Here is an 18,391-nt window from a genome sequence, read left to right as displayed (position 1 = left end):
ACTGACCTTTTTTTTAATTCAACTAATTTAGTGGATAAAAACTGTTGTTTTAATGGGAAGATGTTTTCCTTTTTTTCCCTATGAAGTTACTCTATTTCTTTGGGCATACTCACTTATAGGGTTGTGGGACCAACGCATCAGAGATTATGATCCATACTGACATGCTGGCATGACCTGCTAGCTGCACACCATGATCTACCACATTTGTATAGCGCTGAGATCTGGTGATTGTGGAGAATGTTTGGGTAAAGTGAGCTTGCTGATATGTTCAACAACCCCCCCAGAATTATTTGAGCTTAATGACAGTTAAATTTCCTCTTGGAATTAGCTATCCGAATATTGGTAAACTATGTTCTTATAGAGATGGACATGATCAATAGTCAGAACTGATGTCAGTCTGGTTATAAAATGGTCAACGTGTACCAAGAATATACACCAAACATCATCACCTAAACATTGGGCCTACTGTAAGTCTTTACAAGCAGGAAGTCCACACAGTTCATTAGGGATTTTGGCATACCAGTACTAATTTGGTACTGAGGTACTACGGCATTTAAAACCATATTATACTGCATTTTGCTGGGAGCGGTATTTGTACCTGCAGAAGCTCAGAAAGGACGAGGGGCAAGTTAAAGAGAGTTGTTGGGAGAGAGAGCGAGAGAGACACTGCTGTCGCCAAATTGTCGCTAGATTTAGAGTTTTTCCCCTATAGTGACTTTTTTTTAAAAGCATTTTGTAACTTTCCTCTGTGTTGTTTATTTTTGGGTGTCAACACGTCAAAGCATCGATATGTCAGTTTACTGTTCTTAGCGAGCAGTCAGTGCTGCTGTGCGCCATTCAGGGCCCTGTGTGCAGCTGTGTGCAGTTTGCTTGCTGAGAGAAGAGAAGCCGTTTCACTGCATGTCTCCATATGCAAATCCATGGATTTGCAGGATGTCAAAATATTTTTTTCTTTCTTTTACTGAAACGTTGTTGCACTAAAATAAGTCTTTGGTTGAATAGAAAGAGCAGTCTTTCCTCGATGTTAAATTGCTCTCCTGGGTTTGCAGTTGAAGCTAAAAATGGTGGAGCAGGAGTTTTCTATTGAAAATCCAAACAAGAGAACATTTTTCCTGTATATTTTTTGCTTGTTTTTTTTTTTTTTTATTCTATTCATGGGTTTTCCTGTTAAATTACAAATAGAATTTAAAAATCCCCTTTTCAGATATAAACCCATTCATTATTTAGCTCCATCATAAAAGAGACTTATGATGTCAATCAGTTTCTTTTTCTAACAGAGCTCCTTCCTCCCAAATTGATCTTCACTGGATTTCACAGAATCATTAGTTTACATATCCTCCCATTAAACAAATTGACAAATTCATCCTGGCAAAAAATAAGAAGAAATGAATGCAGATATTTTAGTTGTAAAGCTTCACTTCTGGGTAATCAGCTTCCAGTTTTAGTGTTGAAAACATTCTGTCTATTTTTAGGCCTAGGTTTAGAGCCTTCCTTTTTGATAAAGTTTATAGTTAGAGTAGCTGAGGTTACCCTGACTTATCTCTATAGTAAAGCAGCTTTAGACTTGGCTGTTGAAGGACATACGGTAATAGCTTCTATTCCTCACACTTCTACATTCTCCTACCCCTCTCCAATCTAGCATTATTTTCTGCTTTTTCATTTTTTGTTCTCTCTGTTTTTCATATCAAAGAAAAAAAACATCTGGATTGGTATTTAGCTATGACACAATATTGGAGGGGACGGAAGCTACTGATACCAAAAACGAAATGTTGTCCTTCCGTAGATGATACTGTTTGGCATTGTCTTGTAGTGTTTAGCCATGTTTCTTATTTTGCCAAGGCCATTGAGTAAGCTATGTACAACTTTGACTAACCATATAGTATGTGTATATTTTTATTAAAGGAGTGTTTTGCTTTCCACTTTCTCTAAATGTATGCTTAAGCCTGGTTTATGCTCAGAAACCAGGCCATCTGCGTATGTCGAAATATACGCAGATATGCTCGCTCCACCCCACCCCTTCTGCAGACACTCTAGAGCACCTCCCCAAATTTGTAGGTGACCACAGACAGTGAATAGAGAGAAAGGAGGCCACTGATTGGCCAATTCTACATCTACTCTACACTATGCGTATTTCCTGTTTGGTACCTAATGGCAGAAACTCTGGCTGTAATGCGGTCCACAATGCCTGGCACACCTCAGACACTATTCCAGACACCATACAGCTTTGTAGCTTTGTGAGACTGTCTGTCGGTGTGCACCCAAAGCCAAAACACACAGCGCCACGGCAAGCCTTTCAGGAACACTCACGGGTGAACTGTGTGTCGTCCGGCGTTGGATGAGGGGTTGTAGACTGCGAACAAGCTCGTCAAACCGACACACAAACACCCACAATCCTAGCTAGTTCGTGATTGGTCCTGGAATTGGTCGTGGAATAACATCGCAGACCATGCTTCAGAATTGGGCGTAAATCAGAAATATCTGTATACACAGATAGTTTACACAGTCCTTTAGTATGATGGCTTGCTACAAGGTCAACCAAAGAATAAAATTGACAGTCCACTGCTACATGATCAACCAGTAAGAATGAACGCCATTCGTCGTCACTCAAGGTCTCCCCCTTCCCCCAGGGATGGGTCACGGGGCAAGCAGTCTCAGTAGATACTCCAAGACTTCCCTCTCTGGAGATCCCTTCTCCAGCTCTATTGGGGGAACTTAAGGCAGTCCCAGGCCAGTCGAGAGACATAGTCCCTCCAGCGCGTCCTGGGTCGTTCCCTAGGTCTCCTCGCAGTGCCTGAGACACCTCACCAGGGAGGCGTCCAGGGGGCATCTGAAAAAGATGTCCAAGGCACCTCAGCTGACTACTTTCGAGGTGGAGGAGAAGCGGCTCTACTCCGAGCCTCTCTCGAATGACCGAGCTCCTTACCCAATCCCCAGGGGAGTGCACAGTCACCCTGCGGAGAAAGCTCATTTAAGCCACTTGTATCCAGGATCTTGTTCTTTTGGTCATGATCCAGATTTCATGACCGTAGGTAAAAGTAGGAACATAGACCGATATATAATTTATAATAATATAATAATAATATATAAGATATATAATAATTTTTGTCTGTGATCATTCTTCCCAGTTCTCTCTACACTCTAACATAAAATTTGGATCTATGACTACACAAGTTTTTTACTGGATATTTTCAGCTTTTTTGCCATTTTCTTTACACTTAGCAAGAGGTGGCCGTGCATGAGTATCTTAGCTAATTAGCAGTTTATTAAATGCCTGGACCAGCCCATCAGGCTCTGACAACCACTCAACATTCAAAGCAACCTAAGTTCCTCCATTTTGATGGTCAATGTTAACATAAACAAATCTCAACCTCTGTGTAGTCTGCCTTTTTTTTTCCCAGCAGCGACATTTGTTGCCAGTCATTTCTTTGAAATCTCCTAAAGCTTTTTTCAGCTTTTTGAACCTAATGTAAGTTTTGGCATAAAAAGCATAGGTTATCTTTTTTAAATAGTACCAGTTTCATGTAACTAGGTGTACCATTGACAAGGCCTCTTTACTTCCAACCTGTAAAACTGGAAGGAGATTTTTTTCTTGAACTGGTTTCAAAAGAAAGTAGAAAATAACAAAAGAATTAACAAAACTGAAATATTATGTGCATTTATTTTAAAAGGGTCTTCTACTGGTGTATGAGTAGAATTCTATGCAGCGAGACTACATATTTATCTCAAAAGAACAGTAAGGTATGCATGGTAACAATTGGTGCACTAGCATAAAGCATGGCTAGCAGTGTTTCCCCCAGCATAGCAGCACTAATTACATTAGTAACTATCAGATGACTTGGATCTCATAGACTTTAACAACCCAGAAAGTACTGTGCACTATATCACAATAGTTTGCATGCTTAAAGATATGAAAATCAAAGTGACTTTAATGGTGACAGCGTAGAAAGACAATGCTCCCACACTAACCCTATGAAAAGCTTTGTGCTAGTCTGTTTTCTGTATCATGCTGGATTTACCCATCCAGATCCTAAAATGGACCACAGAACTATAGTCTCATACAGTTAGTGTACAACTGTCAGTCGCTTGCTTGATAGCCCAGCATACCAAAATTAGAAAGAGAGAAGGAGATGTAAAAACAGCTAATTTCAGTAGAAAAAGACTAGTACGAGTGTGAATCTAGAAATGAAAGAGGTTTCAAATAACTATGTGGCTAGAAAAGAGGTGCTGGTTGTCTAGCTATACTTATAAACATACTCATTAGTGCCATATTACACATTGTATATGTCAAAATAGGTGAAATAGCAGAGATAGCAGGCACCAGAGACGGGATCACAATATTCTGTCTGAACTAAGAAGGGATTTCCCACCACCAACAATTCCTGCTTAGGAAAAAAAAAAAGAGACCTAGATATGGAGATCTAGATATGAAATGTTCTTAAATGTGAATGTGAAATTCCCACACTTATTAGGTGGGGAAGAATTTGGGATTAACCAGGTTTTATTAAGTTTTTTGTTCTGAGTTTTTTATATACGTAGGTCCATGGGGATTCCTCTCAAAAGCACTTTGACTGCTACTATAAATTGAGGTAGCCTTACTGTTCACAATGTTGCCGTCAAATTTGAGGTCCTCAGAAATACTAAAGTAATTTTACAACAAAGATACCATCTACATATATATATATATATATATATATATATATATATATATATATATATATATATATATATATATATATATATATATATATATATATTGTGGTTTTTAATATTTCCTATATCAACTACATATGGATACATAGTGGAGCTAAAAAAAAATCTGCCTGTTATGTCATATAAAAAGAAAAAAAAAATCAATTTCCCTCTTTGTAACAAAAACATAAATATTAAGATTTTCAAAAAAAATGCTGTTGTAGATACACTCTGGTTTAAAAAATCAGTTTCTTCAGCAAATCTCGACCAGCAAATCTTGACCAGGATATCTTTGACAAAAAGCAATAGAAATTCTCTTATAGTTTCTTACGGAGATAGCAGGCACCAGAGACGGGATCACAATTCTTGTCATTGCAGTAGCAGGTTTGGTTGCAGTTGACTCCATATTGGCCAGGTTCGCAAGTCTTATTGCAGCTTGAGTAATGAGGAGATACAAAAGAAACTTGTTAAATATATAAATGGAATAAAGAGAGATAAAATGTTAGTGTGTAAAACCTGTTTTCTCTGGGTTTTTTTTAAACATTTGCATGATTAAGCTTTCCTATCCAATGAGATTCCTCAAACTGTAAAAAGTGATTGTAGACCAAACATTTCTGCTTAAATTTACAACAATGTTGCAAAGGTTAAATGAAAGTGATAAAAGCAATTAGCTATGAAGCTGCTGAGGGCATAAACATGCTTTTTTAACGCCATGTGCTGTCATATAACTTACTAGGTGCCATAAAAGCCTGGGTCACAAAGGCACTCTCCAGTAACAAAATGACATATGCCATTAAAACAGTGGCTGCAGTTGTTCTCGCAGTTCTCACCATACGTGCCGTTGGGGCAGCGTACCTCACACCTATTGTATATAGAAAAAAATACCATAAATAATGTTCTATGACTTATTACAGATTTCTTGTGGAAATTCTGCAAGTCTTACCTGTCCCCAATCCAGCCAGGATTACAGTGAGAACACTTCCCCTGAATAGGGTCACAGTGATGTCCATCCTTACAGGTGGGACACACTTCCTGGCAGTTTTCCCCAAAGAAGCCTTTGGAGCAGAGCTGATCACACCGTGTTCCGTTCCAACCTCTATCACAGGTGATGCACCGTCCCTCTGTCACCTTACAAGGCTGCTGACCTTTGCAGTGTCCACATCTGAGAACGTTCAATAAAAACAGATGCATTATTATTACTTATATTGTCAAAATCTTAATCCCATTGAGATTTTGACAATATTGCACAGATAATTTGATGATTTTTTCTTTGTCCAGCCCAGTTTCAAAACTTTAAATGTGTTCTTTTTCTGATCTGTATATGCACCACAAGTAAAATCCACGCGGTCACATTGAAGAGAACTTTCAAATCAGTTGTTATTAATGGAAGGTAATGTAGAGTTAGCTGTTGTAAACAACAGTAAGTATCTAAAAAAAAAAAAAAAACTGCACCAAATAAATTAAACTAAATATTATTTTCCACTTAGGTACTGTGGCTGTTTAATTAACTTCAATCCCTTTGTACTGTGCAACACACAAACAATTTTGTTTCAATATGCCTTTTAAAGAAAGAAAAATAATAATTTTTACTCATAAATAGTTTATTCTAGATGGAACCCTATTAGATATCACTAATTTTCAAAAATTTGCTTTCCAATTTCGGTTATTTCATACCCAACATTTTCATTAGTGGGTGACACACCACACCCCAGGGTGACATACAGAATTTGAAAATGTGTGCATTATATAAGGGTGGAGACTAAATTCTCTAACAGATAAAAACATAGGTGAGCATTTAGAGTTGAATATGTTAACTAGCACTTGATGGCAGTTAAAAAAAATCAACTCCATAATCTTTTTTTTTTTTGTAATAAAAAGACATTTCTACAGCAACTGCTACAGTATCGCAATGCACCTGGTAAATAAAAATAATGACCCTTCAATCTAATAAACATTTCTGTAATAACTTTGATGAACATAAACAATATTGAAGTGCATTACTTTTTTAAATTATCTGAAAAGATAAATGATATGCTTTGCTTTGTTATAATGTTTATACATTTTGAAATCCAGCTTCCATTTGTTCCTTTGCTATAGACTGATACAAGTCACATTTCATACTATAAAACCAAACTACATAATGATATGGATCAGAAAACGTTTTTACTTTTGTTTAAAATGGTTAATTTACTTTAGGCTCTACCCCCACCTGTTTCTGCAGTTTTGGCCATAAAATCCAGCAGGACATGGTTCCCTGCAAAACTTCCCACGGTATCCTGGTGTGCAGGTACATGAGCCGTCCGCCTTGTTGCACTTGCCGTGGACACACTGACATAATCTATCACACCGCAAACCCCACGTCCTGTCCTTGCACTGGCAGCGCCCTGTGTACTGCTCGCATGGCGAGCCATTGCAGTTGCATTGAATTGCACAGTTTCTTCCCATCCATCCAGGATGACACAGACATCGCCCATTATTGACATCGCAGACAGAGTTCACACTGCAATAGCAGTTGTTGTTGCAAAGTGAACCCCACACCCCAGGGTGACATGCACATTTTCCTGTGTCTTGGTCACAAGTACCCTTTTGGCATTGACAGGCATTTTCACATTTGGGTCCCCAACGATTGTGGTTGCAGGTGCACTTGCCAGTCAAGTCATCACACTGGCCATTAGGAAAACAGCTGCATTTGCCTTTACAGTCAGGGCCCCAGAACTTTGGAGGACACTCTGTTAAAACAAAAAGTAAGCAGGAAATGTAAAACCTGTTATGACAGAGTTATTGTTATGTTATTGACCTTAAAGAGATGTTCAGTAGTCAGAGTTAAATCCTAATACAATTAAAGTGACTGATTTACAGATAAGATATATTTACAAGTTTAAAATATAACAATATGTTCAATGAACATCAATTCTTAACACAGTCATTCGTCATGGAGTCACATAAAGCCAAAGAAGCAAATATCCTTCTCTTTGACTTGTTAACTTTTTACCTCCTTGACTGCTAACATTGACGCCGATACACATAACATCAATTTCAAATTTCTTGCATTGGTTAACATTCAATATTGGATACTTTGAATGGTCTTAGACCCACCCTCTTTATCAGATTTCCATTTATCCTACAAATACCTGTTACCAAGTTGCCAATACCAGGTTGCCAAGAAAGGCTTCTTTTTTGGTGCCAAATGGCGCAGTAAAACAAAATTTGAGGTGTATTTTTCTCTCAACAGCCTTCAGAGCTGAGGGCAGGTGACTTATACAAGCAAACTGGCACTGCCACTCAAAGCACATTAAAATTGCCACCCAAATGATTTGTGATCTGACAACAGGTCAACAAGTGAAACCCCATGAATATCTCTATGCAACAACACTACAACTTCTCAGGGATCACAAGGCATTTGCAAAAAATGATACACAGTTACTTACCTTTTCTTTATAACAATATTCACCAGAGAAGTGGGTACATTATTACTAATGTGTTCTCAACCTCTACAATCAAGCTAAAAAAAATTTTTTCTTCAAATTTTATTCCACTGAATACTTGATGCAGTGTAAATATGTCAAATTACATTAACTTCTGTAGGACCAGAAGGGATTTTTAGCGCATCTACAGTTGGTTACAATTTTATCTAATGTATTAGCATATCTAAATTTGTTTAACTGAACTAAACTTACTGAAACAGCATTCCATCAAGGTTTTTCTCTTGAACCTCCACTGTTATTTACTGAGAGGAAGAGGTGTGATATCATTGTAACAATGAAGTTCTTTGACATTAGGGCTGCAACTAACGATTTGATAATTTGAAAATCAATTAATCTGTAGATAACTGTTTTGATTAATCGATTAATAATCGGATAGCCAAAGTTGCCTTAAAGAAGATTTTTTATGAAATTAAACCAGATGACACTCAAACTTTTCCACTGGAATAGTTCTGGATAGAGCATATTGGCATAAGAAAAAGTTAGTTTTTTTTTGTCTTAAATGCTAAATATTTATACACTTCTTTTTTTAATTTAGATATAATTACTGCTCTAAGTAAGTTGCTCTGTCAGCTAAAGACATATTTAAGAGTCTCTATACTCCAGTTAACGATTTATCAATTAATACATTAGTTGATGATTATATCAACAATAGATTAATTAAATTAATGCAATTAATTGTTTCAGCCCTATTTGACACTAAATTCTTTTTGAGGGAGACATAACCAAGACAAGATGATGAATGCATATTCTAAGGAAGAGCCTTAGAGAATTTTTTTTTTTTTTATCTTGGTTCTCTTTATATCCTTGTCTTTGTTTTCTTTTTATTATTTCAGACTTTTTTTTCTTTCCTCACTTTTTTATCATAAATTGCTTTTTTTATATCAAATTATCGTGATCCCACTTATCTTTTGGTTAAGCCAGAGTTGGTTTTGGTAAGATGCCACTTTTTACACTGTTTAGTCCATTAACTAAAAAGAAATAGGATGAGAACAAGTTGGGTTTCTCCATCTTCATGGAGCACAGTGTAAAACATTACTCTCTCTCGTCGCAACAGAGCACTGCCATTTCTCTGGCCGAAAGTAGTCTTGAAAGTACTACTGTATTATATAAGTTCATGTATTTGGCGATAGTTCCATTTGTACAAAAATTAAGACAGTTCCACAGACAACTAAAAAGAGATACCCAAAACTCTAAGTAAGGCGACCTTGTTTGAAAACTACAGCTTGCAAGTCTATTAGATTGCTGACTGTAGAATATCATCAGTGTTAACTGTGGTACTTTATAAAGACGAGAACAGCAAAAATTGGTACAGTGTTTAGCTAAGAGATGTTAACTGGAACCCTTAGACTTAAACTTTAGATCTCGTTGTATAACTGTTTAATTCTTAGTATGGAATGAAATAAAAAATGTGGTATTTAAACCTGAGATTATATTAGAAGAACCCATGCCCTTTTAATGCTTCCATTTTTATTGCAAGGCAATAGCTGATTTTCCTATGAAAATAGCTCATAAAGTATTTTTTAGCAACCCTAACAAACAACCAAAAAAAAAAAAAAAAAAAGACAGACAAGCTTTGCCGGGAGAGGCAAAAAAATAAGCTCTTACTTGCATCACAGCTGGGTCCAAAATATCCATGTCGGCAGCGACATTCATTTGGCCTGACACACACCTCATTTTCATTGCAGGTGAAGTTCCCTTCACAGATGGCTGGAATAACAAAGAATAGCCCAGATTATTACAGTGGCTCACACAACAAGCTGTATGACATGTTTTGATTAATGCAAGACCTATTCCAACGTACGTGTCAGGCATTCATCTCCTAGCTGCCCCCATCCACTGCAGCACACCAATCCTGATGACCTGGAAAGGAAACAAACTAAAAGCTATGAGACACAGAGCGAGAGGGCAAAGATAGAGCGCTGATCTGAAATGAAGTAAAACAAACACATCAAAGAGGCTGCATCCACACCCAGCTCACGTCTCTTTGAACTCACAGTTCTTACAGATTCTCTGCCAAAGTATGCAGGGACACAGATGTGTGGCACACTTGTTGCATAATTAGCCCAATGTGCTTATATTAAGACTTTACAAGATAAAAACACCCCAAAATCTCTAACATCTACATTTAAGCAGTTTATCCTGTTATCTCACTCTTCCTAGCCTGTGAGAATGATGCATGAATATTCAAAGGAAACATTCTGCAGACAGTTTTAAGCTTGACAGGAAAGGACGGATGTGTCTCCTCTTCCTCCCTCTCCTGCGACCTCTGTGGGCCCCTGCAACACGTCAGCTTCCTCTAATGCTTTGAAGATGGTGGTTCCTCTTAGACAGAATGAAGGGAGCAGGACTGTACTTCATCCTGTCCAAACAGGCACGTGCCTAAGACAATAGATCTATCATCTTTTAATAGGGGTAAGATAGCATTATTTATTAATATTACTTCAGCATGTAACATCCCCTGGGCACCTTAATAGTACACAATTTGATCCATGTAACATTTAATGGGGGCTATCTTAATTTGTTTTTTGGAATAGATTTAGCAAAGAGTTTAAGTCTGTAATGAAATATGGATATTTAAAATGTGTTTAATACAGCTGATGTGTTACCTGCATGTCAACGGTAAGAATATCCTATTCAAACACCTTCTTAAGGTGTTCTATTGAAATGAGATCTGGTGGCTGAGGAGGCCATTGGAGCCTTGTTCAGTGGAAGATATATACACTATGCTCATAAAAACAAGGAACCAAGTCGAACAATAGTAAGGCTGGCCATAGCATTTAATTTACCATTATTTACCATAGCACCTCAGTGTTGTAGCCGAATTCGAAACTCTTCCCACCAGCATAACGTTTCCAATCGGTTACCGTCCAATTTTGGTGAGGCTATGCAAACTATGCTGAAACTGTATAAAACATGATGTCTACTCTTTTCCCTGACGTCACCAAGGCCTTTTGTTCCAAACAGCTGGCACTTACTGCATACTTTCTCATTTTGCAAACAGTTTGTGATGGAAAACATCCCAGCAGATCTGCAATTTATAAAACACTACTATCCAGACAAATGGGCACTGTGCCACCCTTAAATCTGCTTTCTCCACATATATATATATATATATATATATATATATATATATATATATATATATATATATATATATATATATATATATATATATATATATATATACTGTATATATATATAAAATTTAGCACCATGGAGTTTTCATTTATCAAATATTAGTTTTTTTCTGGTCCAACCTGAATGAAAGGTACCTGCCTTCACTGTGACGCTGCCTCTCCTTGTTGGGAGGGCAGGGTCCACCTATTTCATTCCATCATCACAGAGCCACTGCAACCTGGTATCGCCGCACTTTGACTGGTAAGACTCTTTCATTGAAAGCTCGAGGGAAGTCTCATGAATTTCAAAAAGTTTAATTTCAGCAATTTAAGCACCAGTTAAAAGATCATAAGTTGCTGTCACAGTGCAAATTAGGTGCTAAAAGCGTCAAACCATGCCTGGCCTCACATCATTATGTTGTTTACTGGACAGGCCAGGCACAGTTAAGGTAATTACTACTGGTCTTACGTAAAACATGGAGAGCAACTGTGTAATCCAGGAAAGGGAGGACCTGCTGCTCAGAGAGCAGATTTTCATGTGGATTACTAAAACATGCATGGATCAAGAAAAATACTCATTTATGAATTTGATGAAGGAAAAAGATTAAGTTAATAAGTTAAGCGTTAAAAGTTACATAAAAGCTTTTGCATGCGATCCATAATATATGGATTGCTCTTAAAGTGCATTTCTAAAGTGTGATGTACTTGTTTGTTATTTGTATTTCCTAATAAAGTGGCGATCCACTTGCCTGCTAATATTATAAACACATTGTATACAAATTGTATACAATCACATCGAAAGTGCTTTAAAATTATGCTGGTGAGGATTCACAATCATCCAGGTCATAGTCATTCCAAAAAAGTTTAAAAACAAACCACTGGACTTTGTTTCCAAGTTTAAGATGTTTCGCTTCCCATCTAGGAAGCTTTTTAAATTCAAATGTCAGAAATAGTTTTATTGGCTTTACACGGTAGCCCAACAAAACCTTGTTTTTGCTTAGGGCACGTGCAAGTTGAAACAGATAAACGGGTCCACTCCTTTGGAATGGTGGTCGTTTGGCTTCTTTTGTTAGCCTGCGATGCCCCATACCTGTCTATGTCTCTAAAAGGGGGTCGTTAGAGGGAATTGTTGGCCTGGCTGACCTTTAAAATGATGCCCTTCATTTAAAAGGTCTACAAGCACAAGGTTTGGTGTTTGATAGATTTTTTTTATCTGATTATTACATTACAAACATTTAGATCATGGACTTCTATAGTTTATGATACTGACACATGTTAAGTCTCACAGCTTTTTGGTTCCCAAGAATTTCAACCACCCTAACCTTGGTTATGGTGTAATGTGTTTTGAAAGGCTGCATTTACAGCCCAGTTAGAATATAATTGCCCTTCCAGCTAAATTAAGCAGCTGATTTTGTAATGGGAGAGCATGCTGGAAATGCTGATGAGTGGAAATACATTCTTCATCACTTCCTCCTATTCACATGATTCAGTGGAGAACTTTTAAAAGTGTTTTAACCTAACCCAGGAAAAAGGAACCCGTGGTACCATTCCCCTACTCCTTGTTGCACACTCAATTTGAGATTATTTCTATGTATAAACTGAGGAGAAAAAGAAAAGCTATGAGAAGTAGCAACCTTTTCTTAATCTATTCATCTAAAATACAATAATTTTGTTGTTTTCCTTTATAGAAGTGGCCGTAATATACCAAAACAGCGTAGATCAGAAATTAGGAGATTTTGTGCACTTTTTTGCCCTTTCTCCAATAAACTAAATTTCGGGTTCCAAATAAGTAAATACATCACTGAATTACATTATTTCTCCATCTGGCAAGCCATTAAAAAACATTGTGGTGTGCCTGGCCAGAAGGGTGAAACTTTGAACAGAGAAAGTTGTTTATTTTTTAAATAGGATGTAAACACAACTTTAGCATAAGGAAAAAACAACTCTTGATTATTTAGATTCTAACGGCTTTAGAAATAGCTGTGAGGGCCATTTCAGATCAGTCATTTTCAGCATGGTTAAAGTGAGTCCTATTGATTGCACATAAAGAATCCCCTTAATCAACAACAGAGGTCCCTGTTTAAACAGAATAAACACAACTTTGAATACCCTAATTCAAATCTGTCTTTTAAGGTAGGATGTGAAGACGCATAACATTATGCTAAGCTTTTTCTAACCATTCTGTAAAAGTAAAAAACAAAACAATCCACTGGACTTGGTTTCCAAGATTTGAAGACGTTTCGCTTCCCCTCCAGGAAGCTTTTTCTAACCAGCAGCCTTTTTTATAATTCATAGACATCATGTTTGGAGGGTTCAGTCAGTAATTGTGGAATTGGATGCTTTTCCATTTTCACAAGAGGCCAGATATGCACTAAAAGAGATCTGTACAGGGTAGATTATTAACATAAAGCTTTGGCAAAGGTTTTCTAAATGTCAAAGTTGACTTTTAAAATTAAACAAGTGTTACAAAAAGGTCTTAGGAAGGCCATCGGTGTACATTTGGAGCGCCACCTACAGATAAAAACACTTCTCCAGATGTTGGCACATCTGCCTTCTGCAACAGCCTACATCCCTCCTGCTGCTGCTTCAGTGGACAGAATTTTCCATTTTAAACCTACATAACTTGACAATTATACTACAATTTAAAAGCATTTAAAAGTTTCATGATTTTACACATTTTACTTGCAGACAAGTTGATATAAAGTTTTTAATGTCAGAGAAACCATTACTTTTACCCAAAATAAGAGAACTTATTTTTTCAAATTTTATCTAAAATTTTTAATGTCTGTTTTTGTTTAAAGCGGGCTGGGTTTGCACAAAAACTGTGAAACTGCTTAATAAAATCACACAGGCATTTTTTTTTTTTTTTTACCCCCCGCATGAACTCTTACCCGGGTGCTCTGCACACATTCCTGCCTTTAGCGTTCAGTTCCTGGCTGGAAACGGAGAAAAAGAAAAGACAAAGCAGCGAAACGGCATTAAAAGAGTTCTTCATTTCCATTGTAAGAGCAGCAGCATCCTAAAAGTAGACGCCACTCTCACTCCACATTTCCTTTTCTCCAGCTCTGTTTAACAGCGAGGTTTCACTTCTCGTTTTTCCACTACTGTTTCTTTCATAATCCAGACGTGGCCAGGGAATAAAAAAAAAATACTTTAAATCCACGGTCTTTAGGTGTCCCAGCACCTAAGCTGCAGCAAAACCCAGCAATCCCGACGGTAGCTTCAATTATATAGACAAAGGACACAAAATCCAAACTTTTGGTTTTCTAGATGCTTCTTGTGTGTGAAGTTTAATCCATTATGATCCTGCAAAATGCTTAACACCCTATGAAAAGAAAACAAAAATCCCCTTAACTTGTCTACAAGGTTGTTTAGATTTTTGTCAAACTTTTTCTTCTTTTAACTAAGCTCAACAGATGAGTTCCAATATCCTCCCTGGGAAACGCGCCCGTGCGTAACTTTGGTCCTTCTCTTGCGCTCTCTGGAGTGGCAGAAGGGAAATTCCTGATTTGTTACTCTATCTTTGGCTTAAGCGCCATGCCTCCGCCACTAAAATTTACATAGGCCTGCATGCAACAGGACGCAACGTGGTCCGCTCCAATGGCACACGCTAAAGCACAAAGGCTAAATGATTTACGCATAAACACTAGAATATCAGATATCAATATATTTACTACTGTTACAGTTCTAAATATGTGCGTTAGGCCTAAATGTTTCACAAATACTCTTCGTTCCAATCTTTGGTATAATAAACAATCTTAATAACTTCTTAATCATATATCTAGTGACCTGTAAAAACATAGAACATGTCTCAATAGATCATAATTTATAGAAAAGGGTCTTTGTTTGTAGCTGAAAGACAGAAGCGTTTCAAATGGTACAATAGCCCCCCCCTCAGGAATAAATGAAACTGACACATGGCACCTCCAGTAACCTTTACTGTGAATAAAAATGTTTCTCAGTGAAATGAAAATGTAGTTATGTTGTTACATCTGCATATTATGATATAATGTATTAGATTTAAAAGAAAACTTTGAGGACCTTTTTTTTCCATGAAAAAGGCAAGTCGTTCATTTTCTGTATACCTGTTTAGAAATGGGAATCTAAAAAGTGTGGCAGGGATATGTCTCTATTAGTTTCTAACACAACTAAAGATTACTGCTTCTGCTTTCAATGGCACAAACTTGCAGTCAGTAAATAAACTGTTAACATTTAACTGTAGTTGAAATTTCAGAGTTAGCAAAACTATTATCTTCAACTTGTATGTTAGATCCAGTTCCAATCAAGATATTTTAAGAAGTATTCCATCTGATTTCTAGCTCCATTTTATTTAATCTATCCCTGTTAGAGGGATATGTACCTCAGGCTTTTAAGGTTGTTGTAATTAAACCTTTGCTTAAGACTTCGTAAATTATAGACCAATGTCTAATTTTACTTTCTTATCTGAAATTCTTCAGAAAATAGTTGCCAAACAAGTGTGTGACAGCTTACACCATAATGAACTTTCTGAAGAGTTTCAGTTCAGCTTTAGAGCTCATCATAGCACTGAAACCGCTCTGGTGAAAGTCGCTAATTAGACCTCAGTGCTGAATTTGATACAACTGATCATAACATTCTTTCAGAGAGACTTGAATGAGTGTTGGCCCAGTGCCACTTTTGCTCTGAGAAGGTTGCAAGTCACTCTTTCGATCCCCATTGCCTCCACTCTGGGTTCCTGAGCAAAATCCTTAACCCCACACTGCTCCTTGGGCACCACAGTGACAGCCCACTGCTCTCCAAGGGTAGCCTGATAAACCAGACTTAAGGTGAGACAAAATTTGTAATTTAGTCTAGCCCCGATGAATGAGACATCGGAAGATTGTTGATGAGAACAACCTGTTGTCTTTCAAACCATGTCTGTGCCTATTAGCCAATGCTTTGATCAATGGGCGCAACTGACTGTGACATAGTAAGCGTGACAGAAAGCTGGTGGGGTTGTGTAAACAAACAGCATTTGAAACAGCTCTCGTTAAAATGGCTAAATACATCCTTCTTAAAAATGAATGAGCATAGAGCCTCTTCCTGCTCACGTTTCAATGAAAACCCCAAGTCTAATCCTTCAAAAACTGATTCCAAAGCTGAGTCCAACGACAACTGTTCATTAGTTGTTGCCATCTTCCTTGTTGTGCTTTCTCCAGCGTCGTGCAGCTTTGTCGTCATGCCCTCAAAACCCCACCCGCTTTGCATCCAAAAATTAAAAACAAATCCCTGCGTTGTGATTGGCCAGTTAGTTCTTGGGCCTGGGGCATTGATCGAGGCTAGATCACTTGCAGGCAAAAATTATTTTGGCCGCTGGCGGGTGGCGCTAGTTTACTAGGCTACCCCAAGGTGATAGGTCAAATGCAGTGAATGAATTTTCCCTAGTGTGGGACAATAAAAGGGATTTATAGTATTTTGTAGGAATTAAGGTAACAACACTAGGCTGATTAAAAGTCTATTTATCTGACTGATATTAGTTTATTCACTTTAATGATATTTGTTCATGCACCAGGGTTACCTGTGGAGTACCACAGGGATCAGTGCTAGGACCAATTCTCGTTACTATATATATGCTCCGAATTGAACAATCAGACAGCATTGGATTAATTTCCATAGTTATGCTTTTAATACTCAGCTATATCTGTCTATAAATCCAGATGAAGCTAACCCATTACATAGACTACAACAGAGGTCACGGAGTAGCGGACCGCAATCTGGATCTGGACCTGGACCCCCCAGCTGGCTAATCCGGACCCAACGTGATTTAAAACATTTATAAATGACAGCATTGCTAACGTTATGCTCTCTCTGCTTTTTCTTATCATATTAGCTTCAGCTGGTCTGTTCCTGTTTGGCTGTGACACCATCCTGGAGAGAATTAACAGCTGTGCTGCTGCCATTGACACATTTGTTGATAGATGTTGGAGCTTGGCCGGTTTTTCAGTGTAGTTCTGTTTCTCTTACTGTGACTAACTCTATGTGCTCTCTTTCATCCTCTGCTGTGGGAGCTGGCTTGGAGCTTGTCTGCTTGGCTGTTTGTTTCCTGGACGGGGCCGCCTGTGGAGCTGGTTGACAGTTACCCTTTGTATGTTTCCGTCTTTCTACATGTCTGCTTCTGTCTCCTTAAACCGCAGCCGGCCTTGGGAGATCACTTCTCTTACTGAGCATGGTTTTGCTGGCTGGTTCTGGTTCTTTTAAATGTCACCCTTTATTTTGCCAAAACTCCTAAAGACAAACATTAGGTCCTATCAAAATCCCCACATTTTTCCATGTTTGTTGGCTTGAGGTAACCTGCAATGATCCATTTTTTTTCCTAAACAATGGTTTCTTTTTGCCAATGTTCAAGAGAACACCACCAACGGTTATGAATACTTAAGTTGTGGATCTTTTCAGATTCTGCACCATTAGAAAGGTCCATTAACTGTTTCTTTTATAAACATAGTGTTCAGATAGAAAAAAACAAAAAAACAAAGCAACATTTGAAGCCTTCAATAAATAATTGGATTAATACTGAGATTAATTACACATAGATGCTCTCCATTAACTGTCTTATTCCAAGAACCCCAAAGTTTACCTAGAAACAACAGATGAAACTTTAAGGATTTTTTGAAAATAATCAGAGATCAACAGGAAGCAACCGGCCACAGATTCAGAAACCTCAGGAGGGAAATAAAAAGGTTAGCCACTGGAGAAGAAATTAAAAATAAAACGATCTTAGGATCAGTAGAGCAGGGATACTGAAATTCAGCTTCTGCGGGTTTGACAGGCAATGAATGGGACTTCTTTGTTAAACAAGGATGTTTTATACAACTTTAAGGGTATTAATAGACTGATAAGAAAGTTTTTTGTACAGATATGTAGTCTTGATAAAATGTATTATACCTGGATATTGTTCTTTCAAACTGAAAAAAACCCTTAATGAACAACACTGTCTATTAAACTTCACAGTATATTTTCAAGATGGTATATTTTTAAAATATTCAAACTAACTGATCCATCCATCCATCCATCCATCCATCCATCCATCCATCCATCCATCCATCCATCCATCCATCCATCCATCCATCCATCCATCCATCCATC

General features: G+C 37.6%; 1 protein-coding gene across 1 annotated transcript in view; it reads right to left on the bottom strand.

The window, feature by feature from the left end:
• Nucleotides 1-14,885, bottom strand: part of scarf2 (scavenger receptor class F member 2) — a 27,412-nt gene extending 12,527 nt beyond the window's left edge. Inside the window, exons 1-7 of the mRNA XM_015378851.1 lie at nucleotides 14,182-14,885; nucleotides 9,976-10,034; nucleotides 9,780-9,881; nucleotides 6,899-7,418; nucleotides 5,633-5,851; nucleotides 5,423-5,551; nucleotides 5,021-5,124 (exon numbers count right to left, since the gene is read on the bottom strand). Of these exons, the coding sequence (XP_015234337.1) occupies nucleotides 5,021-5,124; nucleotides 5,423-5,551; nucleotides 5,633-5,851; nucleotides 6,899-7,418; nucleotides 9,780-9,881; nucleotides 9,976-10,034; nucleotides 14,182-14,291 (1,243 nt within the window). The 5' untranslated portion in view covers nucleotides 14,292-14,885. The remainder of the gene's footprint in view (nucleotides 1-5,020; nucleotides 5,125-5,422; nucleotides 5,552-5,632; nucleotides 5,852-6,898; nucleotides 7,419-9,779; nucleotides 9,882-9,975; nucleotides 10,035-14,181) is intronic.
• Between the last annotated feature and the right edge of the window lie 3,506 nt (nucleotides 14,886-18,391).

The sequence above is a fragment of the Cyprinodon variegatus genome, unplaced genomic scaffold (assembly GCF_000732505.1).
Source record: "Cyprinodon variegatus isolate N-32 unplaced genomic scaffold, C_variegatus-1.0 Scaffold180, whole genome shotgun sequence".
Classification (NCBI taxonomy): Eukaryota; Metazoa; Chordata; class Actinopteri; order Cyprinodontiformes; family Cyprinodontidae; genus Cyprinodon; species Cyprinodon variegatus.
This window is presented reverse-complemented; position numbering and strand designations above follow the sequence as displayed.